This window comes from Peromyscus californicus, unplaced genomic scaffold (genome assembly GCF_007827085.1).
Source record: "Peromyscus californicus insignis strain IS unplaced genomic scaffold, ASM782708v3 Scaffold_5__1_contigs__length_169319896, whole genome shotgun sequence".
NCBI classification, from domain to species: Eukaryota; Metazoa; Chordata; class Mammalia; order Rodentia; family Cricetidae; genus Peromyscus; species Peromyscus californicus.
Window position 1 is genome coordinate 24,963,451 of NW_026294573.1, and position 23,496 is coordinate 24,986,946.

At 45.8% G+C, this 23,496-nt stretch overlaps 1 protein-coding gene and 2 long non-coding RNA genes across 3 annotated transcripts; 1 reads left to right on the plus strand and 2 right to left on the minus strand.

Moving 5' to 3' along the window:
* Positions 1-1,891: 1,891 nt before the first annotated feature.
* LOC128097350 (uncharacterized) lies at positions 1,892-4,109 on the minus strand. The gene is made up of 2 exons (XR_008213845.1): positions 3,730-4,109; positions 1,892-2,320 (listed from the first exon to the last, which is right to left on the minus strand). It is a non-coding gene; the product is annotated as an uncharacterized LOC128097350 (long non-coding RNA).
* On the plus strand, positions 2,314-13,653 carry Lck (LCK proto-oncogene, Src family tyrosine kinase). Its single transcript, XM_052717783.1, has 12 exons — positions 2,314-3,008; positions 3,286-3,367; positions 3,540-3,630; positions 3,795-3,893; positions 4,130-4,233; positions 4,459-4,608; positions 4,859-5,011; positions 5,146-5,325; positions 7,281-7,357; positions 7,435-7,588; positions 7,669-7,800; positions 13,006-13,653. The coding sequence occupies exons 1-12, from the start codon at positions 2,904-2,906 to the stop codon at positions 13,206-13,208; spliced, it is 1,530 nt and encodes a 509-aa protein (XP_052573743.1). The 5' UTR covers positions 2,314-2,903; the 3' UTR covers positions 13,209-13,653.
* LOC128097349 (uncharacterized) lies at positions 7,508-23,445 on the minus strand. Its single transcript, XR_008213844.1, has 3 exons — positions 22,996-23,445; positions 8,298-8,425; positions 7,508-7,619 (listed from the first exon to the last, which is right to left on the minus strand). It is a non-coding gene; the product is annotated as an uncharacterized LOC128097349 (long non-coding RNA).
* Positions 23,446-23,496: the final 51 nt, after the last annotated feature.

Genomic DNA, 23,496 nt, shown 5'->3' on the forward strand with positions numbered 1-23,496 from the left:
GAGGTAGGGTCTCTTGTATCCCAAGCTAACCTTGAACTCCTGATCCTTCTGACTCCACCCCAGTGCTTGAACTACAGGCGTGTACCCCTCATCGGGCCTGAGTTTATTCAGTGCTGGCGACTGAACCTCATTGTTTGATAGGGAAAGCGCTGCCCACCGAACTATATCCACAAGCCTTCTGGAGGCTCTGGATTTAGCTTAATGTTCCATGGATGTTTTATGATTCCTCCATCATAGGCACACGTTGTTTACACACACAGGAAGATGCACCTTGTGAGTTCCGGTATCTGTGGGAGGCTAACAGTAGCTCAGCTGAAGAAACATCAGCCTGAAGAGGGTGATTCTCCAGTCCCATTTCCCCAGTCTCCCAGGCAGGGATGGTAAGCTGAAAGGGTGTTGGTAGGCGCCTTTCCAAGCTCTAGTAAACTAAGCTAACAGTATGTAGGGTGATGAGTTAGGGATGACAAGCCTCAGTGGCAGATGAGGAAAAGCAAGGCTTCCAAGAACAGCTTCAACACAGTCAGGCACACCAGTGTTATCTTACTGTATCTGTTTCAGGCTTTTGTCCTTCGTTTGTTTTGTTTCTGAGACAGGATTTCATGGAACCCAGGCTGGTCTCGAACTCTATGTAGAGAGGAACTACCTTGAACTTCTGATCCTCCTGCCTCTCGACCTTCCAAGTACCAGGATCATAGACCAGCATGACTATGTCTAGAGCACAGCTACTATTTGAACATAGGCCTTTCGGAGTTTGGAGTCTTTCTTCTGCATTCTGCTAACCAGGAACCTCCCCTGCTCCCACATCCACTTGGACACAGCATAAATTAGCAAGTCTTGTTTTGCTCAGCCGCAGATGTGTGGCTTTAGGCAGGCCTCTCCGGGGCTTGCTTTCGTCTAAAATCAGATGTCAAAGCTGTGTATGACAGCGTGTGCCCCAAAACTCAAGATGCTCAGCAGAAGGACCAGCTGAAGCCAAGAGTTCCAGGCCAGCCTGGGCAGTGCTGTGAGACCCTGTCCGAAAAATAAACACATACATAAATAAAACCGGGGGTTAGATCTGATGGTTTTGAAGACCTCGGCAGGTGAGAGAATCTGTGCTTAGCCCCACATCCCCGATGCTAGGTGCGGGCGGCTGTCAGGCAGGGGACACACAGCTTCTGTTCCTGATGCACCGCTGTCCATCAAGGGGGTAGTGGGGAGCTGGAGAGATGGCGGCTCAGCTGTTGATAGTGTTTGCCGCTCGGTCACTGGACTGGAGCTCTGAGCTCGACAGGCTGTCACTTCAATTCTAGGGGATCCCAAGGCCTCCATGGGCACCCACACACGTGTGTGTGCATACACACATGGAGGGACATGCAAATATTAATGAAAATAAAACCTTTTCTATAGGAGGGGGAGATGAGAGAGGCATTAGTTCTGACACACAGATCACAATATGACACAAAGAAAAAGACGAAGAAAGAGAGAGAGAGAGAGTCATAAATACAAAGGTGTGGTCTAAGAAAATAATGGTGGGTGTTTGGAGAAGGCAATGTAGCTCAAAGTATAAGTTATGTGAGTATTTGGGTTCGTGTGTGTGTGTGTGTGTGTGTGTGTGTGTGTGTGTGTGTGTGTATACGCGTGTGTAGCACAATAGAGTAAAAGACTGTGCCGGGCGATGGGGCACATTCCTTTAATCCAGCACTTGTGTGGCAGAGGCAAGTGGATCTCGGTGAGTTTGAGGCCAGCCTGGTCTACAAAGGAAGTTCTAGGACAGCCAGAGCTGTTACACAGTGAAACCCTGTCTTGGGGGAGGGAGGGAGGCTGAAAGACTTAAAAAAACAAAAAACAAAAACAAAAAAATCCTGAAAGAGTAGGTCTTCCTTAATATCAATCAAAGTGGTCAAAAGCATGATATTCTACACCTTTATTAATCCCCAGCACTCAGAGGCAGGCAGATCTCTGCAAACTTGAGGCCAGCCTTGTCTACAGTGGTCTACATAGTGAGTTCCAGGCCTCCAGACCAGCCACAGCTACATAAGTAAGACCTTATCTTTAAAAAGAAAAAAGCCATTTAAATTTCCTCCTCATGGTAAATCTTTCTTTGAGGACCAATGCTTTCCAAGCAGTTCTGAGGAACAGCTTCAGGGAAGGAGGTCCACGTGGATTCCAGAGGCTCCGGAGGGAGGCCCACTCTGACTTGATTAAGAACAGTTCTACTTTACTTGCTGTATCTATGAGGTCCTGCTTGATTTCATTCGACAAAAAGTTTCCACAGCTCAGACAGACAGGCAAGCAAAAGTTGTTACAGGCAACAGGGCCACTGAAGGGTTTCCTTCTGCTGGTGAGAAGTAAAAGCATGTTAGAAGAAACCCTCTGAAGGAGCCTGTGCTGTGAGTGGGGGTGGGGTGCTGGGGGCCGCAGAGGTCAAAGGTTGACTCTAAGGAACAGGAGCCTCTCAGTTTCAGTATCCAGGCAGGGGAGTTGTAATTAGAAGGGACATGAACCCTCCTTGGCGAGGAGGGTGGAATCAAAATTTAGGTTTCCCCCAGGGCTTGGCAAAATGTGTGTGATATCTTCCAGGTAATCCCCCAAAGGGGGGGGACCAGCGGGCTGAGGAGGCAGGAAGTGGGTAACTACACTAACAAAGTGCCTGTGGCGGTTTACCCATCCCAGGTGGGAGGGTGGGAACCAGCCTTGGGCCTGGGCCTCCCGTGAACTTAACTGGTTGCTTGAGGGCTCAGAGTGAAAGAGTCAGGAGCTGAAATTCCACATTTCAGCTCTTCTGTACATGGCCATGGGAGCCCCAGAGCAGACGATCTAAGGCGTTCTGTAAACTCCAGGGCAGTGCTCTAGGATGTCTGATGTTGGGAGAACCGACTTAGGGGAGCTCCTTCAAGCCTCTCTCCATTCCTTCAGGGATCATGGGCTGTGGCTGCAGCTCAAACCCTGAAGATGACTGGATGGAGAACATTGATGTGTGTGAAAACTGCCATTATCCCATAGTACCACTGGATAGCAAGACTACGGTAAGATGGGATGGGGGAAGGGATGGTGAAGGCAGGCTTTAGAGAAAAAAAAATAAATGATCACAACTATAGGCCCTGGAAGTAACAGCACACCCATCTTCCCTGGAGTACAGTAAGGAAGAGGTCTGGAGAGAACAGACTTTCCTAAGGTCAAGTGCACACATAATTGGTGAATCCAAAGAGAAGGTCCAGTCAGGCTGGAAAAATGGAGAGCGAGGAGAGAGGAAGGGAACCAGGGTCAGAGAAAATGACCCCAGCCTTATTTCCTACCCCACAGCTGCCCATCCGGAATGGCTCTGAAGTTCGGGACCCACTGGTCACCTATGAGGGCTCCATCCCACCAGCCTCTCCACTACAAGGTGACTCCATCTAGCAGGGTGTGAAGCATAAAGCCTGTGTATGCTTGGCTGATGGTGTCCAAACCCTCTCCACCTACCCTCCACCTTGTCGGCAGCCTGCCCTGCGCCTCTAGATCTCCACTGTTCCTGTCAGCCCCGGGCTGGTTCTTCTTGACTCTTCCTGTCTTTACAGACAACCTGGTTATCGCCCTGCACAGCTATGAGCCCTCCCATGATGGAGACCTGGGCTTTGAGAAGGGTGAACAGCTCCGAATCCTGGAGCAGTGAGTATCCCTCTAACCCACCTTGCCGTGTGTGTGTGTGTGTGTGTGTGTGTGTGTGTGTGTGTGTGTGTGTGTGAAGCACCAGAGTGCTTGGCCTACCCGAGAACTCTGAGGGATTCCAGCGGCTATGTAGACCACGCTGATGGTCTCTGTGGCACACACAGGAGCGGTGAGTGGTGGAAGGCTCAGTCTCTGACCACCGGCCAAGAAGGCTTCATCCCTTTCAACTTCGTGGCGAAAGCAAACAGCCTGGAGCCTGAACCGTGAGCAGGGGACTGCATGGGGATAGGGGAAGACATCTAGGGATCTCAGAGCTGGGCGTGGTCATGGGGGTGGAGGATGTTGACAGTGATGGAGGAAGAACTGGCCATTAAGGCCACCACTCCGGAGGCAGGGGCAGGCAGATCTTTGAGTTCGAGGTCAGCCAGGGTTACACAGATTTAAAAAAAAAAAAAAAAAGTCAACCAACAGCCAAAGGTCTTGCTTCTGCCCTATGTAGCTGGTTCTTCAAGAATCTGAGCCGTAAGGACGCGGAGCGGCAGCTTTTGGCGCCCGGGAACACGCACGGATCCTTCCTGATCCGGGAAAGTGAAAGCACGGCGGGTGAGAGTCCGAGCCTGGTGGGCGGGGCTTCGGCGTGTGGGCGGGGCTCCGAGTTGTGGGCTGCGGCCTCCGGTGAGGAGGGGTGGGGGGTGGAGAGCTGTAGGAAGCTGTGCGGTGGCCACCTGATTTACCGAAGGCAATCTCCCCACCCACCCCCCTCTTTTTTCCTCTTTAACTTCTCACCTCCTCCTCTTCTCCTTCCTCCCCTCTCCAATCGTTTTTCAGGATCTTTTTCCCTGTCGGTCAGAGACTTCGACCAGAACCAGGGAGAAGTGGTGAAACATTACAAGATCCGTAACCTAGACAACGGTGGCTTCTACATCTCCCCTCGTATCACTTTTCCCGGACTACACGAACTGGTCCGCCATTACACCAGTGAGCTCTGGCAGAACGCTCTCACCTGTGCCCACCCTAGCGGCCTATCTCCCCCCCAGTCCTTCCTAGGGACCCTCCAACCGTCGGTCGGTAGTACCTGACCCTCGACCCTGCAAGCTAATGTTGGGTGACAGACTCCCCTCCATGCCAGTCCATTTCCCCTGCGTGGAACGTGGAGAGAGGTGGGGGCTGGAGGGAGCACCCACGGTCTCCAGCAGTGAATGCCTTACCCTCTCCTTTGTCTTTGCAGACGCTTCTGATGGGCTGTGCACAAAGTTGAGCCGACCTTGCCAGACCCAGAAGCCCCAGAAGCCATGGTGGGAGGACGAATGGGAGGTTCCCAGGGAGACACTGAAGTTGGTTGAGCGGCTGGGAGCTGGCCAGTTCGGAGAAGTGTGGATGGGTGAGTGTGGCCCTCAGGACTGATTGGAAAGAGAGGAGATGTCTCCAAGATGTGAGACACTGGCCTATTCAGGGCAGCTGACTTAGTTGAGGATCATGATCTCTGCAACTCCTTCACCCGCAACCCACCTCCAGGATACTACAACGGGCACACCAAGGTGGCCGTGAAGAGCCTGAAGCAGGGGAGCATGTCGCCCGATGCCTTCCTGGCTGAAGCTAACCTCATGAAGCAGCTGCAGCACCAGCGGCTGGTCCGGCTTTATGCAGTGGTCACCCAGGAGCCCATCTACATCATCACTGAATACATGGAGAACGGTGGGTGTCCCTTCTATGTCTAGTCGCGTGAGGATGCTATTGTCGTCTCACTGTCTTTTGCACTCAGGGTAGGAATGTGCTTTTTCCTCTGCCCTGCTACTGAGGGTTTCCAAGGAAACTTTCCAGGGCCCCTATGGGACAGACTTTGGAAGAGCATTCATTCTGATCTCCTTTGATCTGCAGTTTCTTTTGCCTTCTTCCAACGCCTACCTGGATCCCAGAATGCTTGATCCAAGAAATAGTATATGGTGCCTGGTACCTGAAGAGGACAGAAGAGGGTGTGGGATACCATGGAACTGGAATACAGATGGTTGTGAGCCACTGTGTGGTTGCTGGGGATTAAACCCAGGTCCTGTGGAAGAGCAGCCAGTGCTCTTAACCGCTGAGCCATCTTTCTAGCCCCAATATATAGTATATTTACTAAGGATCCAAGAGTCTGACTGCCTGGATAGAGTTGGTGCTTTGTAATTGTATCGCTTTGGGCTGATCACATCACTTCTTTCTGCTTCAAGTAGTTCTCTTTGATCTGTAAAATAGTGTTAGGGTCAGCAAGATGGGGCAGCAGGTAAAGGTGCTTGCTGCCAAGACGTGCAAACAGAAGTTCAATCCTGGAATCCACATAATAGAGGTAAAGAGCTGACTCCTGCAAGTTGTCCTCTGATCTCCATGGATTGCACATGCATGCGCCGCTGCCTATGAATAGATACATGTAATTCAAGGGTAGTGGCGCACTAAAGGATGGAAGAAAGCAGTACCTGTCCTGTGTTGTTTTTATGTGGTTCAGATTGTTTGGAGTGCAAAATCTGTCCATCTTTCAGGAAGGGAAACAAACTGTTCATTGGCTAATGAGTTCTGGAAATGGCAAATAGGTTTTGTCATTGGTAGTTTCTTTTTCTCTCTCTTTTTTTGAGACATGGTTTCTCTGCCCTGGGGCTCTCTCTGTAGATGGGGCTGGCTTCAAACTCAGCGATCCGCCTACCTCTGCCTCCCAAGTACTGGGGTTAAAGGTGTACACTGCCACCAACTGGCAGTAATTTCTTTTTTATTAGTGTGTGTGTGTGTGTGTGTGTGTGTGTGTGTGTGTGTGTGTGTGTGTGTGTATACATGTATTCCAGTGCCTGGGGAGGCCAGAAGAGAGCATCACAGACCCTGGAGCTGTAGTGACAGGTGGTCACATGACATGGGTGCTGGAAACTGAACCTGGGTCTTCTGGAAAAGCAAGCATTCCTAAGACCATGAGCCGACTGTCCAGCCCCAGGATTGTCATTCTTGTACAGGGTTTTGTTTTTATTAATTTACTTTTTGGTTTTGGAGACAGTCTTACTATGCAGCATTGGCTGGCCTAGATTACATAGACCAGGCTGACTTTAAACTTGCCGAGGTCCTCCTGCCTCTGTGTCTTGGGTGCTGGATTAAAGATGTGTGCCATCATACCCAGCTGAAACCCCATTTCGATAATGGACCTGAGAAAAGCAGAGTTTGTGACTTGGGGACGTTCCTAAATACCCCGGGGATGTAAATGGTAAAACAATTTACGATGCCTGGTAGGAAGAGCCTAGAAGAGCGGTCCAGCTGGTCTGGAAAAGAAAAGGAGAAACTTTTAGGAGACAAAAGATGAAGCAAAGAGACTAAGGAGTCTAGATACCCGTGTAAAGGCTCTAAAAATGGTCTGTGATAGAGCGAGAAAGACATGTCTATAGGAGAAGATACAGGCGTGAAGCATGCAGGGAACTGGCTGCTGTGGAACAGGGGCTCTACCTTAACTGAGGGCAGGAAGCCTTTGGATGCTCCACCCAGACCCCATCCTAGCTCTCTGGAAAAGGCCTTCCCATAGGCTGAGCGTCCCGCCCCCACACTTGGGTACATACTCTTTCTCAGTCCTATAGATGGAGTAGAAGGGTCTAGGAGCTTCCTCCTGGGCAATTTAGGTCACCAGTTCTTGCTTTTGCTCACAGGAAGCCTTGTAGATTTTCTCAAGACTCCCTCGGGCATCAAGTTGAACATCAACAAACTTTTGGACATGGCAGCCCAGGTAAGGAGAATGGCAAAGGGCTGGGTTTGGCTACAGGTCAGTTCGGTAAAGACTGATGACCTATTCCTGGCCTGCAGATTGCGGAGGGCATGGCATTCATTGAAGAGCAGAATTACATCCATCGTGACCTGCGTGCTGCCAACATCCTGGTGTCCGACACACTGAGCTGCAAGATTGCAGACTTTGGCCTGGCTCGCCTCATCGAGGACAATGAATACACAGCCAGGGAGGGTAGGTGCCGGATAAAGAGGGGGTTCAGAGCCTGCAGGGGAAAAAACACACACAGGTGACCTAACTTTGCCTCCCTCTAGGGGCCAAATTTCCCATTAAATGGACAGCACCGGAAGCCATTAACTATGGGACCTTCACCATCAAGTCAGATGTGTGGTCTTTCGGGATCCTGCTGACAGAGATTGTCACCCATGGCCGAATCCCTTACCCAGGTGAGTGTTAAGGGAAGGAACTCTAAGGGCTACAGGGAAGGGTAGCAAATCCATGTCTTCCCACTCACATCTTCCCAGGCTCAGACTCCGAACCTGATTGCTTCTCTTCTATCCACTTGGACTTCTAACTCCAGAATCCCCTATTAGATGCCTTGTTTCCCAGCACTGGCTTCCATTTCTGTCTCTGAGACCCCACCTCTCAGAAACTCCAGCTCCTCGCTCAGTTCTGGCAAAGGCCACCCAGTGTGACAGCAGTGGATCTCGCTCAGAGTGTAAAACATGCCTTGTCTTACCAGTTGGGCCTCGGTTGATTTCTGTTGACTTTTACCAGATCCTTCCTTCCCTCCTTCCTTCCCTCCCTCCTTCCTTCCTTCCTTCCTTCCTTCCTTCCTTCCTTCCTTCCTTCCTTCCTTCCTTCCTTCCTTCTCTCTCTCTCTCTCTCTCTCTCTCTCTCTCTCTCTCTCTCTCTCTTTCTTTTCTTGGACAGAGTTACTTACTTAGTCATGGTTGTCCTGGAACTCACTCTGTAGACCAGACTGACCTCGAACTCACAGAGATCCACCTGCCTCTTGGTCCCCGGTGCTGGGATCAAAGGCGTGCGCCATCACTGCCCGGCCACCTGTGTCTTAAATATGAGATCAGAACAGTGCTTAGGCCACACTAAGCCACTACTAATCATCACTCCGATGTACCAGGCTTTCTTTTGGGCCACCAACCAGCTCCCAAATCATGACAGGGAGACTTTTTGTTAGTTATAAATGCTTAGCCTAGCTTAGATTCGTTTCTGGCTAACGCTTTTAACTTAAACTAAACTGTTTCTCTTTATCGACCTTTTGCCTCAGGCTTTTTACCTTTCTTTCTTTTATGTGTCTTACTTTCCTGATTCCTCTGTGTCTGTCTGTCTGGTGGCTGCCTGGCTTCTGGCCCTGGGCATGTCCCTCTCTCCCTCATTCTCTGCTTCTCCCTCATTCAAGATCTCTCCTCCTACTTAGTTGTTCTCTGCCCACCAGCCCCTCCTATCCCTCCTGCCTCGCTATTGGCCATTCAGCTTTTTATTAGACCAATCAGGTGCCTCAGGCAGGCCAGATGAAACAAACGCAGCAAATCTTTACATAGTTAAACAAATGCAGCACACACAAATGAAACACACCTTCACATAGTTAAAGTAATATTCCGTAGCATAAACAAATGTAACCCATCTTTACATGGTTAAAATAACATTCCACAGCACTCTGGGTAAGTGATGTCATCCCTCTGAGCCTCAGTTTCCTGATATGTGACACAAGAGACTTTGAGAAGCAGTCTGACTCATTGACACTGCTCACTAGGCACTGGTCCTTTCCTGCTGAAACTTCACAGCTAAAGAGAGAAACCAGGTAGACATGCCCTCCACCTGGAAAAGGCCCTTACCCCACATTCAACCAAGACGGGTAGGATTTTATTGAAAATTTCTTTTTTAGTCATTGGAGTTTTATTTTGTTTTGTTTTTGTTTTTTGAGACAATGTCTCATGTAGTCCAGGCTGGCCATCTAACTCTATGAATCTGAAGATGCCCCTTGCGCTCTGGATTTTTCTGCTTCCCCCTCACTGGGAGGTACTAGGTTTACAGGCGTGCACCTATGTGCCTGGTATTGGAGGGACTCGGGATCAAACCCAGGTCCTGTGTATTCAAGGCAGGTGCACTGTCACTGAGCTATCCTTCGAGGCCTAGGGGTGGACATTTCCTAAATCGAACTTGGTAACCTCTGGGAAAAGGCAATGGTACAGAAAAGTGTAGGGAGTTATGGAGCACAAAGGCCAGGTCGGCAGAAACTCCCACAGGCCCAGGCAGTGTGAGCTGAAATTTGATCCCAGGAACATAAAGGCACTTCCAAGCGGGTTAGACCCTGTTAGAGGCAAAGATCTCCCAACTCTGGGCTTGTCCTATCTCATGGCCCAGTACTCATCTCCTGCCCGGATACCGTGTCTCTGTGCCTAGTCTCAGCGCTAGAGACACCTCAACACTGCCTGGCTGTGGGTTCTCATCCTGTCCTGAGCCCTGACTGCCTGATTGTGGCCACTAAAGAACACCCCTGGGACACATCACAAAATAAGCATCTCCAGACAACTGTGCTTGTTTTATATGCACTGATTCATTCGGTCCTCCTCACAGTTCAGTGAGGAGGAATGGGGATTTTCTCTATATTCTGGATGAGGACGCTGAGGTTCAAAGAGGTGGCGCAGTCAAGGTCCTGCAGCTGATGTATGTGTTACTGAGGGTGTAACTGTATCAGCGCTCTAAGCGTGGGATCGACTTTCAGCAGCACACGCCAGTGTGCTCTGACGTCATGAAGACCGGTCCCACTTTGGATAGGTAGTTACATATTCGGAACATCACTTGTGTCTGTCAGCTTTCTGTCACTGAAAACAAAAACAACGAAAATCTCCTGAGATGGTCAACTTACAAAGAAGAAAGTTGGAGATTCAGGGAGATTCTTCAGAGGGTAGAAACATGTGCTGAGCAAGCCTGACAACTTAAGGTCCATCCCTGGAATCCATGTAAAGGTGCAAGGAGAGAACCCACTCTTCAAAGTTGTTATCTGTGCTGGGTGCTGGTGGCACACGCCTTTGATCCCAGCACTCGGGAGAAAGAGGCAGGTGAATCTCTGAGTTCAAGGCCAGCCTGGTCTACAGAGAGAGTTCCAAGACAGCCAGGACCATACAGAGAAACCCTGTGTAGTTGGGCTTTCTTGTCGGACTTTCTTTGGACCACCAGCCCCCAAACAATGACACAGAGACTTATTAATTATGAAAACTTGGCCTTTAGCTTAGGCTTGTTCCCAACTAGGTCTTATAACTTAAATTAACCTGTTTCTGTTAATCTATGTTCTGTCACCTGACTCTTACCTCTCCTCCATTCTGTATGTCCAACTTCCTCAGTGTCTGGCTGGCAAATCCCACTCCCAGAGTTCCTCTCTCTCCCTGGAAATCCCACCTATTTTTTCTTGCCTAACTATTGGCCATTCAGCTCTTTATTAAACCAATCAGGTACCTTAGGCAGGTGAGGCAAAACATAGACACATCTTCACATAGTGTAAACAAATATCCCGCAACATTTCCCCCTTTTTGTCTAAATAAAAAGGAAAGGTTTTAACTCTAACATAATAAAACTATGTACAATAAGAACAATTATCAAGGCTGGGCAGTGGTGGTACATGCATTTAATCCCAGCACTTGGGAGGCAGAAGCAGGCAGATCTCTGTGAGTTTGAGGCCAGCCTGGTCTACAGAGTGAGGTCCAGGACAGGATCCAAAGCTACACAGAGAAACCCTGCCTTGAAACAAACAAACAAAAAAGAATGTTTATCAAGTGAAGATTATATTCACAATGTCCAGTCCATTTGTATTTGGCAAATTTGGAGAAATTACTCTATTATCTACCCTATCTTGATGAGTCCAAAGTTTTATACCTAAACCACTTTCTATCATAACTTGTACTACCAACCTAAAAATATCTTTGTAGACCTTAAAACATTTTCTTAGATAAACAAGTTAAGCCTCTATGTTTCTCACCCTTTATAAACTTTACATCTCTTTTGTAAGTTTCTTTTCTGAATGTGATAAGGAAAACTGTAAAACTATAACTATCTATTCTTCAACCCCATCAGAGACCTGAGAAGGATATAATATTGTCTAAGTAAACAGGAAGTGCAGAGCAAGCAACTTCCAAAACTATACAAATGGCAGAGACATCTGGCTGCCTGGACAGTCACCCCAAGGTTCCTCTGCAACATTGGGGCATCCATCTTCAGCCTACAAGAGTAGAATTTCTGACAGACTTTTCTGTGGCACGTCTTCATGCAGCATAAACAAATATTCCATAACAACCCTCCTCTCTCGAAAAACAAAACAAAACAAAAAAGTTTTTCTCTCAGGGATGGGGGGAATGGCTCAGTAGTGAAGAACACTGGCTGCTCTTCCAGAGGACCTGGGTTCAGTCAACAACCACATAGCAGCTCACAACTGCCTGTAACTCCAGTTCCAAGGAATTCAGTACCCTCTTCTGGCTTCCTTGGGCACTGCATACATGTGATATATAGACATGTAAAACACTTACATAAAAATACAAAATTTAAGCTGACCATAGTGGTGTATGCCTTTAATCCCAGCACTTGGGAGGCAGAAGAAGGCAGATCTCTGAGTTCAAAGCCAGCCTGGTCTAAATAGTAAGTACCAGGACAGCCAAGGCTACACAGACATGCCCTCTCTCGAAAAACTGAAGAAAAAAATTGTTCTCTGACCTTCACACAGGGACTTTGGTCCATGTGTTGGCCCACACACATAATACACAAAATTAATAATATTTAAATTAATAAAATATTTTTAAGCTGGGCAGTGGTGTCACTTTATCCCAACACTCAGGATGTAAAGGCAGGTAGATCCCTATGAATTTCAAGGCTATCCTGGTCTGCAGATTGAGTTTCAGGACAGTCAGGGCTACACAGAGAAATTTTATCTGATAAACAAACAAAAAAAAATTATTTTTTTTAAATAAGGAAGTTTGCTGGGCATGGTGGTACATCCTTTAATCCCAGAATTTGAGAGGCTGACACAGGCAGATCTTTCTTTGAAGCCAGGCTGGTCTATATAATGAGTTTCAGACCAGCCAGGGGTACATAGTAAGACAATCTTGAAGAGGAGGGGAGGGTGCAAACGACTCACTTAGGTTTTTACAGTTTCAGAGATTCTATTTCACTGATTTTTGGGGGGAGCAGATCTGGTGAAGGCACATGGTGTAGTCAACCGCTCACCTCATACGCTATGGATTTCTCTCTTTCCTGTCTATCCTCCTAACAACCATCTTTCTTTCTTTCTATCTATCATAGCAGGAAGTAAAGAGAGGAAAAGGAGAATCATGGTATTAGCATGTCCCTCAAGAGAACAACCACAGGGCTGGAGAGATGGCTCAGAGGTTAAGAGCACTGGCTGCTCTTCCAGAGGTCCTGAGTTCAATTCCCAGCAACCACGTGGTTGCTCACAACCATCTGTAATGAGATCTGGTGCCCTCTTCTGGCCTGCAGACAGAACACTGTATACATAATAAAATAAATCTTAAAAAAAAAAAAGGAAGATAGGAAAGAGAGAGAGAAATCCCATTCAGCATCAGCCTTGCTTTTAGGTTTCCAAAGGTTAAAGTCTTGATGTTCTTCCTTCCATCGACCTTCAGGGATGACCAACCCTGAAGTGATTCAGAATCTGGAGCGAGGCTACCGAATGGTAAGACCTGACAACTGTCCAGAAGAGCTGTACCATCTCATGATGCTGTGCTGGAAGGAGCGTCCAGAGGACCGACCCACGTTTGACTACCTTCGAAGTGTTCTGGATGACTTCTTCACAGCCACGGAGGGCCAGTACCAGCCCCAGCCTTGACAGGGCCTTGCTGTCCCAAGACCATCCATCCCTACCCCTTTGCCGTGGCTGGGGCAGATGGAGTTCTTGTGCCATATCCATGTGTCCTGTGAACACATGGACTCTGACTCTGCACATGAAAGGCTGTGCATGTGCAACACATATGCAGTTTTGTCTTATACACACATCTATAGTTGTGTGGGTTCTACACATGTCTTATACACATGGAACATGTGAGTCTAAGTCTTAGATATCATCTAAGGTGTCTCTTTCTGGACCCTTCCATTTCCTGAAACCACAGAGGGGGAAGGCCTATGATTGATTGATAACTCTGTCTACCACTTCTTTTCTGAGGGCATCTAGAAGTTCCTTGTGGGCTGCAATCCAATCTACTATCTCTGTGTGTTCTGCCTTGGTGCTTAACACACACCAGGAGCTCAATAAATGTCTGTTGATTAAGGTTGTACATTTTTCTACTGCACACTTCATTTTTTATGGGGGTAGTGGGAGGTGGGGGTCAGATATAGAACCCGGGGTTACTGTTTGGATCATCCACCATAGGTGCTCCTGCTGTGAATTGCCAGCATGACTACGGGATTTTTCACCTGTAATCTGTCTAAGAGTCCCTCCACTGAACATGGGAAGGACATGTGTGAAACCCTGAGACCCTAACTCTACTTAAAAACTTCAACTCCCTATCTCCTCCAGTCTCAGTAGTCAGAACCCACCTATTCCTCTTTGTTGTCCCAGTTGCCACTAAACTCTCAGGTCTCAGTTCATTTTTTCCCAGATAAAACCGGTTCATGTGCCACTGTGGTGGTGCATGCCTTTATTTCCAGCACTCAGGAAGCAGAGGCAGGAGGATCTCTTGAGTTTGAGGCCAGCCTGGTCTACAGATCGAGTTCCAGAACAGCAGGACTTCATAGAGAGATCCTGTCTCAAAAAAGAGAACAAACAAACAAACAAGCAAACAACAACAACAAAAAACAAACAGATAAACAGAAAAATAGTTTGTGGATTGTAAAGACAACACACCTCAACTCTTAGACGAGGTCAGCTCTTGTAGATTTATTTGTGTGTGTGTGTGTGTTTATGTGTATCACATGCATGCTTGGTACCCTCAGAGGTCAAAGGAGGAGGATGTCAGAAATGGAGTTGGAGCTCCATAAATCAGCCATAGCTTATATCCTATCTAGAACTTTCCCTAAGCTGTTCCTAGCATGTAGCAGCTCCAAGGTAGGGTGGAACAATAGGATTTATTTCCTAAATTATGGCCTCATAACCTATCTAGTACTTCCACTACTGAATAAGCTCACAGACCCATCCCTTCTAGCCAGGCATCCCTCTCCTTGAAAGTTTATAAACGTAAGGAATTTCCTTTGTTTTGTTAATTGTTGGTGACTCTCTGATCCTAATTTCCTTGATCCTGGAGTGTCTTTCATTCCTAAGGAACATTTCATCTAAAAAACTAACAAACAAAAGATGGAAAGTGGGTAACTCTGAGTTGATGTGAGAGATGGGTTAAATGGATGTCTGTTGTGGGGTATTTGTTTACACTGTGTGAAGATGTGTCACTGTCCTTGATTTAATAAAAAGCTGAATGGCCAATAGCTAGGCAGGAGAGGTTAGGTGGGACTTGTGGGCAGAGAGAGGAACTCAGATGGGTTAGACTCTAGGCATGGGGGAGATGCCAGCTAGACACAGAGGGAATTGGACATGCAGAATGGAAGAGAGGTAAAAAGCCATGTGGCAGAAAGTAGATTAATAGAAACAGGTTAGTTAAGTTATAAGAGCTAGTTGGGAACAAGCCTAAGCTAAAGGCCAAGTGTGGTGGTTTGAAAGGAAAATGACCCCCAAGGGGAGTGCCACTATCAGGAGTTGTGGCCTTGTTGGAGTCATCATGGTTTTGTTGGCGGAAGTATGTCACTGTGGGGGCAGGCTTTGAGATCTTTTTCTCAAGCTTCACTCAGTGACAGTTTGTCGACTTCCTGTTGCCTCAGAGTCAAGATGTAGGACTCTCAGCTCCAGCACCACATCTGCCTGCATACTGCCATGCTCCCCATTGTGTGTAATGGACGGAACCTCTGAAACTGTAAGCCACCACCTCAAATAAATGTTTTCTTTATAAGAGTTGCCATGGTCATGGTGTCTCTTCACAGCAATAAAAATTCCAAACTAAGACACCAAGCTCTAATAATTAATAATATTAAGTCTCCATGTTATTACTGGGGAGCTGGCTGTCCCAAAAAGAGTCTGACAAAAAATTGCCAATTTAGCGCCCAGCGTGGGGCACATAAATCCACAAAGGGCCTGAGAAAGCTGGAAAAAAAAGTTTCAGACATGGAGCTGGATGTGGCTTCCTGTCAGGCTCAGTGCTCACAGTGTACAGAGGTGTGGCTCCTTTAAGAGGTCCTGGTGTACAGTCTAGTGCTTGAATAACTAGTTCACTACTAGATAGAATGGGAGACTGGATACTAACACCTGCCTCAGCATGAACCTAGCAGCTTCCCAGAATTGGGGCAAGTAAATGTGACTCCTGGCCAGTACCCGTGGGATGTACCCACAGGAATAAGGTTCAGATCTCATGGACCTGAAGGGGGCAGAGCCAACCGTCAGCACCATGTGCTAAGTGGAACCATGAAGTGGATAGCCTAGCTGACACCTAGCCATTTAAGATTTGGCTCACATGGTCAGAAAAATGATGCAGATGCAGAAAAAAAAAAGGCCTTGTCCAGGCCACAAAAAACTCTGAATAACTAGAGTATGCTTCAAAAATATGTTTAGGTGCTAAAAAAAATGAGTATAGACAATGATAAATAATAAAATAAAATAAATAGCATAAAAATAATAAAGTCTTGCTGGGCAGTGGTGGTGCTTGTCTTTAATCTCAGCACTCAGGAGGCAGAGCCAGGCGGATCTCTGTGAGTTTGTGGTCAGCCTGGTCTATATAGTGGAATCCAGGACAGGCACCAAAGCTACACAGATAAATCCTGTCTTGAAAAACCAAATAAAATAAAATAAAAATAAAGTCTTTAAGGAAAAAGAAAGTAATATAAAAAAAATAAGCCACGTAAGGATAAGAAATACACAGGTTGTCTCTGGATCCTGTATGTTGTTTTGTTGACTTTAAATACTAATGAGCAAAAACCAGTAGCTGCTGAGAGATGTTAAATTGTAAAAAAACAACAACAACAAAAAAAACAAAAACAAAACAACCCTACTGAATTAAACCAGCCTATATCTTTTAAGGATGTCTTAACTTCAGAATGAAAGTCAGGACATGTGTTGCATTAGGGAAGAGGTTATGCCTTTGTTTCCACAGGAAACAAAGAGCTATGGATTCTTTCAAAATTAATAAATACCAGATTTGATTGGGAGAGACCTCCTGAAAATCTTGGCTACTGACATAAAGAAACCAAACCAAACCAAAACAAGAACAACAACAACAAACAAGCAACACTGTAAGACAGGTGACATATAAGCTGATCCCTCGACATGGCAACAGCCCTGAGACTGGATGAGACATGATATAACTTGTTAGTTGCAAAGTCCTCATGACTTATTATTACCTGCCATCCTGTCATATGGCATGGATGGAGATTTATATTACAGTTTGCTTATGCAATCCAAACGGACTTATAAAGTTGACAGATGCCTTTCACCTGCTTAAACATAGAGCAGAGAATCATCTTTAGCTGACTTGTGTACATCGCACATTCCATACTTGTGTTAATGTAGACATGTATGTTTCCTTTCAAAGTGTGTGTGTTTTCAAAACAAAAGGACCAGACACTAAAGAAGACAAGTGACCCAGGTAATACAGCCTCTCAGAATGCCTCTGTTTCAGTTTCCTCAAAAATCTACATCCAAAACAACTTCAAAGTAGTTAGCTAAGATGATCAAGCCTCACAGACTACTCCAGCCTGAACTTCAGATAAGCTTTGTACTTTCCCATCCCACCAAGACTGGACAACAGGTAGCTCTCCCAGGACTTGACCATTATCTCAATTTTCTCCGGGTTGCCTTAAGGTTGTTGTTGCCCCTAGACAAGAAAAATTAATTTTGAGAAAATGATGCCTACATTCCCAAGAGGTGGGATGGGCAGTTTTTGGTCATTTGGTGAGTTATGGATATTTATCATCATTTAGGGAGGCTGGTTGCAAGTTATTATTAGTTATGGTCAGAGAGGAAACTAAACAAAAGAGGCTAGATGGTTAGATTCAGGGATCTCTTTCTTTTTTTTTTCATTCATTTATTTATTTATTTTTGGTTTTTCAAGACAGGGTTTTGTTTAGTTCTTGCTGTCATAGAACTCACTTTGTAGACCAGATAGGTCTCAAACTCAGAGATCTACCTGCCTCCACCTCCTGAGTGCTGGGATTAAAGGCATGTGCCACCACTGCCTGGCCGGGGATCTCTTTCTAAAAACATAAAAAAGGGGGGAATAAAGAAGGGTAGGCTATTGAATCTATTCTTGAACTAAAATGAAACTATTAATCTCAAGTATTTTACATTGGTATAGATTTTTGTATATTGATACAAATTTAAGGTTATTTGTTTTAACATACTGTATATATGTTTTTACTCTTGTTTAAGGTATTGTACCTATACAGATCATTTTAAATGTAATGTAAAGTTATAGTCCTTAAATCTATTATTATAAACTATTTAGTATAATTAAAAAATACAGGTTAGTAGTTAGTCATCTATAACAATCAAACTTTATAGTCATGGTAGCTATGTTTTCAAGATCAAACAGATATACTTTAGACAGATAGATGATCTTCAAACACTTCAGAGACCTACAGAATATGGCATTTAAGATGTTCTAAAGACATAAGGCTTTTCATGACAGTGAGAGACGTCTGCTCCTGGCAGCACCAAGCTACTTCAGAGAAGATGATAGACACTGAACAATCTCCATATGGAATTTGCTTTGTGGCAAAGTTATCCACTGGGCAAGAATCTGCCCTTGCTTCCACTGCTGACAATATGCTGTTGAGATTGAACAAGTAGGACACAATAGAAAGCAACTGCCAAACTTTGCCAAGACAAGAGAGGACAGTCATTCAAAATTCCTGCTTCACAGAAAAGTCTGTCAGAAATTCTGGGCCCATAGGCTGAGATAGATGCCCCAATGTTGCAGAGGAACCTTGGTTGACTGTCCAGGCAGTCAAATGTTTCTGTCATTTCTATAGTTTGGGAATTTTTTTGCTCTGCACTTCCTTTTTTTACTGAGGCAGTATTTTATCCTTCTAGGGTCTCTGATGGGGTTGGAGACTAGATATACAGTTTTCTTTGTTACCAAATAAAAAAAAAACTTACAAAAAAATCTAAAGTTTATAAGGTTGAAAGACATAAAAGCTTAAGTTCTTTAAAAAGCTTTCTTAAATCTAAGAAAATGCTTTAAGGTCTAAAATTATATTTTTAGTATGGTAATACAATTTATAATAGAAATTCGTTTAGGTTAATATTTGGACTCACTGAGATAGGATAGATAATAGAGTACTTTCTCCAAATTTGCCAAAAACAAATGGACTGGATATTGTGAAAGTAATACTTACCTGATAATTGTTCCTTTTTTTTTGTTTGTATGTTTTTTGTTTTTTCTCGACAGGGTATCTCTGTGTAGCCCTAGATGTCCTGGAACTTGCTCTGTAGACCAAGCTAACCTCCAACTCACAGAGATTCACCTGTCTCTGCCTCCTGAGTGCTGGGATTTCAGGCATGTGTCACCACTGCCCAGCTAATTGTTCTTATTACATATAGTTTTATTGTGTTAGGATTAAAACCTTTCTTTTTTATTTAGACAAAAATGGGGAAATGTTGTGGGATATTTGTATACTGTGTGAAGATGTGCCACTGTGATTGGTTTAATAAAAAGCTGAATGGCCAATAGTTATGCAGGAGAGGTTAGGCGGGCCTTCTGAGCAGAGAGACGAACTCAGAAGGGTTAGAATCTAGATACATGAGACACCAGTGAGTCACAGAGGGAATCAGACCTTCAGAATGGAGGAGAGGTAAAAAGCCATGTGGCAGATTGTAGATTAACAGAAGCAGGTTAATTTAAATTATAAGAGCTAGTTGAGAGCAAGCCAAAGCTAAAGGCCAAGCTGTCATAATTAGTAATATTAAGTCTCAGGCGGGGTGGGGGTGGGGGGGGTGGGGGGGGGGTGGGGATGGTGGGGGGGGGTGGCGCATGCCTTTAATCCCAGCACTCGGGTGGCAGAGGCAGGCAGATATCTATGAGTTCAAGGCCAGCCTGGGTTAGAGAGTAAGTTCCGGGACAGGTGCCAAAGCTACATAGAGAAACCCTGTCTCGAAAAGCCAAAAAAAAAAAAAAATAATAATAATAACAATAAAAAAAATAATATTAAGTCTCTGGGTCATTACTGGGGAGCTAGCAGTCCCCAAACAGACCAACTGCAGATGTCGGATGTTTTTTCAACCATTATGATGCAGGAGTCTAAGGGAAGAGGTCCACAAATCCCTTAAAATTGAAGTGTTACCTTTGTGCTCTTTCTCTTTCCTTCTCCCTCTCTTTTGGACATAAGTTCTCTTTATTATAACCCTAACTGGCCCTTTAACTCACAGAGATCTGACTACCTCCTGAATGCTTGAAGGGCCAACCATGCCTGGCACCATTTAAACACATTTTTTACATTTTTTAATGTGTGTATGGGTATGTCTGTATGAACAAAGATGTGGGGACATGCATGCCATGGAATACCTACGGAGTCAGAAGAGACTTTAGAGTCTCTTCTGTCTTCTCCCACGTGGGGCTTGGGCAGGAAACTTAGGTCTTCAGGCTTAGGAGCAAGTACCTTTTTTTTTTTTTTTTTTTTTTTTTTTGTTGGTTTTTCGAGACAGGGTTTCTCTGTAGTTTTGCACCTTTCCTGGAACTCACTTTGTAGACCAGGCTGGCCTCGAACTCACAGAGATCCTCCTGCCTCTGCCTCCCGAGTGCTGGGATTAAAGGCGTGCGCCACCATCGCCCGGCAGGAGCAAGTACCTTTACCAGCTCAGCTCATCTCACTAGCCCAGGCCAGCGTTCCCCCTCTCCATCCTTACACGGCACCTCCTAAGAGTGTGAGTGTGTCATAGGTCCCTTGTCTCTTTTACACAAGAGTAATAGCCTTTTTCTCTTTTTACAGCTACTCATTTGAACGGTCATGTTTAAGCAGGGCGTGGTGGCTCATGCCTGTAATCCCAGCTTTCTGAGGCTGAGGTGGGTGTTTCAACAGGAGTTTGAGGCCAGGTTGGGCCACAGAGTGAATTCTAGGTCATTCTATGACACAAAGTAAGATCCTGTGTCAAAACAAAACTAAATAAAGGGCTATATTTTATTTTAGATATACGGTTTTTTATTTGTTTGCTTTTGTTTTTCAAGACAGAATTTCTCTGCATAGCCCTGGCTGTCCTGGTACTTGCTCTGTAGACCAGGCTGGCCTTGAACTCAGAGGTTCACCTGCCTCTGCCTCCCAAGCTGGGTTTAAATGCGTGTGCTACCACAGCCTGAGGAAAAACTCCCAAGTTTTAAACTATGCAAACTTACAATATCTGAGTCATAAGAATATGCACTCATCCATTTATACCACCCACTCGGCCTCTGTGGGCATCTAAGGTTGTAAACCTTGTTCTACATTTTACAAAATGCTTCAATACCCATGATCTCATTCCACGATAGGTACTGTGTGTGGCCATGGAGCTGGGAAACTTTGAGGTCTTATTCTCTCCATATTGCAAAGATGGAAATGGAGTCCTAGAACGGGTAAGTAGACCCACCTAAAGCCAGTAGGCAAGCAGCAACACAGAGATGAAATGGGGTCTGCTTCCTGGCCCTTTGCTCTTTCCTTATTTCTAAAGGCTTGAAGGAAATTCCCAAGGGAAACATATATATATATGTATATATATATACATATATATAGCTTAAACACTATATAAAGAAGCATACAAGGATACAAGGGCTGGGCATGGTGGTGTTCAGGCCTCAGTCCCAGCTCTTTTTTTGTTTGTTTGTTTGTTTTTCCCTAAACAAGGTTTCTCTGGGTAGCCCTGGCTGTCCTGGAACTTGCTCTGTAGAGCAGGCTGGCCTTGAGTTCCGAGCTCCACCTGCCTCTGTGTCCTGAAGGCTGGGATTAAAGGTGTGCACCACCATGCCTGGCAATGTGGTTTTTGTTTGTATTGCTTTGAGACAGAATCTCATTATGTAGTCTCCAGACCTCATTACGTTGACTAACCTGGCCTGGAACTCTTAGAGATCTGACTGCATGTGTTTCAAGTGCACACATCTCACACCAGGTCCATCCTAGCTCGTGAGAGGCCAAGGTAGGAGGATCCCTTGAATTCAAGATGTCAAAACCAGGATGGGTCGTGGCACATATCTTTAATACATACTGAGACCCTGTCTCAAACAACATCAAGAAGGAAGATTTCAAGACTAAACTGAGCAATTGAGTAAGGCCCTAACAAAGAAATCAAACAAAACATAAAATACATGCTTTGTTGACTTAGGAACGTAGATAAGTAACTAACTCATCATAATATTGGCTGTATAGTTAAGAACTAATTAAATAGTAAGGCTGCTTCTTCCTTCTCCTCCTCCTCTTCTTTTTTCTCTGATACAGGGTCTCACTATGTAGCTCTGGCTGTCCTAAAACTCACTCTGTAGACCTAGGCTGGCCTTGAACTCACAGAGATTCGCCTGCCTCTGCCTCCCAAGTGCTGGGAGTAAAGGTGTGCGACACCGCCTGGCATGGGAGAAGATTTTCACCTGCATCTAGACCCTACACATCCTGTTACCAGACATTTGTCAATGTCTAAAGACACCCCCCCACACACACCCAGGGTCTTGTGCTTGCTAGGCAAGCGCTCTACTACTGAGCTAAATCCCCAATCCTGTCTAAAGAAAATTTTGGTCTTCACAGTGTGGGGGTGTGTGGGATGTTTCTACTGACATCTAAGGAGGCCAAGCACACCAATTAACATCCACCATGCCTAAGACAGAACCTGTAACAAAGATTTCTGTTTCAAAATGTCAATAGTGGCAAGGTTAAAAATTTTTGCTGTCATTGGGCAGTGATGGTGCATACCTTTAGTCCCAGCACTTGGAAGGCAGAGGCAGGCAGATCTTTGTGCGTTTGAGGCCAGCCTGGTCTACAAATGTAGTTCCAGGACAGCCAGAGCTGTTACACAGAGAAAGTCCGTTTTGAAAGACCCAATCAATCAGTCAATCAATGTTGCTGTCAGCTGGGCATGGCTGTACCTGCCTTTAATACCACCATTTCCAGAGTGAGTTCTGGGACAGCCAGGGATACACAGAGAAACCCTGTTTTGGAAAACAAAACCTAACAACAAAACCCCCAGAAATGTTGCTGTTCTAATCTAATGGTGGGACCATCCCATTACCTCTGGCCTGGACTCCTAAGTCATCCTGGATGATTGCCTAGGGTGGGGCAGGCTTTGAGCTCATGTAGCTAAGTTCTGGGAGGGTGAGATGGTTCAGTGCACAAAAGTGCTTTCTGCCAGGCTTGAGGTCCTGAGTTCGATCCCCGGGACATAAATTAGTGAAAGGAGAGAGCCAACTCCTGACTCTTGCAACTTGACGCTGACTCACCTCCTGTGCATGCCATCGCCATAGGGGCATCCCCTCCCAATAAATTAAAGACAAAACAAAGCACCAAGTTCTGCTACTTTGTCACAGTTCTGGGGCCTATAGGTTTAAAAAAAAACAAAAACGTAAATTGGAAATGGAATTTAATTTGTAGCATTGAGTGACTCACACAAACCTTAAGTTTTTCAGCCTTACCTGTAAACTGGCGGCGCGCGCGGGAGTGGGGTGGGGTGGCTGTTATTTTTTACAGGGTTTCAGTATGTAGACCAGGCTGGCCTCAGTTTACAGAGATCCGATGTCTCCCTCCGCCTCCAAGTGATGGGGTTAGGGTATGCGCAACCACGCTCAACTAAAATGGAGTTTTTTCATTAAAAAAACCCCAAAAGTCCATCATCAGAGCTAAATAATATGAAAAGCTCTTGCCCCATCCACTACAGTAGGCCTCTGGCTGTTTTCTTTCTGTTCCTTGTCATTTATTTCTCTCTCCCGAGTTCTAATCCAGACCCAACCTATTCGTTTAGCTGAGTGACCTTGCGCAAGTCTTTTCCTTTGGGAAGTCTCCGCGTAGTCTGGGTAAAATGAGAAAGCTGGCCTCTGATCATTACCCACGATCCCAACTGTAAAGCGGGGCTACAGAGTTTTCGGAGCCGATCCCTCCCCCGGGACTTGATGGTACGGCCCCGGGTCTCCCCCACC

Excerpts from the sequence above, each read along its gene's own strand:
- Lck (XM_052717783.1), top strand. The coding sequence starts at position 2,904 with ATGGGCTGTGGCTGCAGCTCAAACCCTGAAGATGACTGGATGGAGAAC. Across the intron at positions 3,368-3,539 it reads ACCAGCCTCTCCACTACAAG|ACAACCTGGTTATCGCCCTG; the intron begins GTGACTCCATCT and ends CTGTCTTTACAG. Across the intron at positions 4,234-4,458 it reads GGAAAGTGAAAGCACGGCGG|GATCTTTTTCCCTGTCGGTC; the intron begins GTGAGAGTCCGA and ends ATCGTTTTTCAG.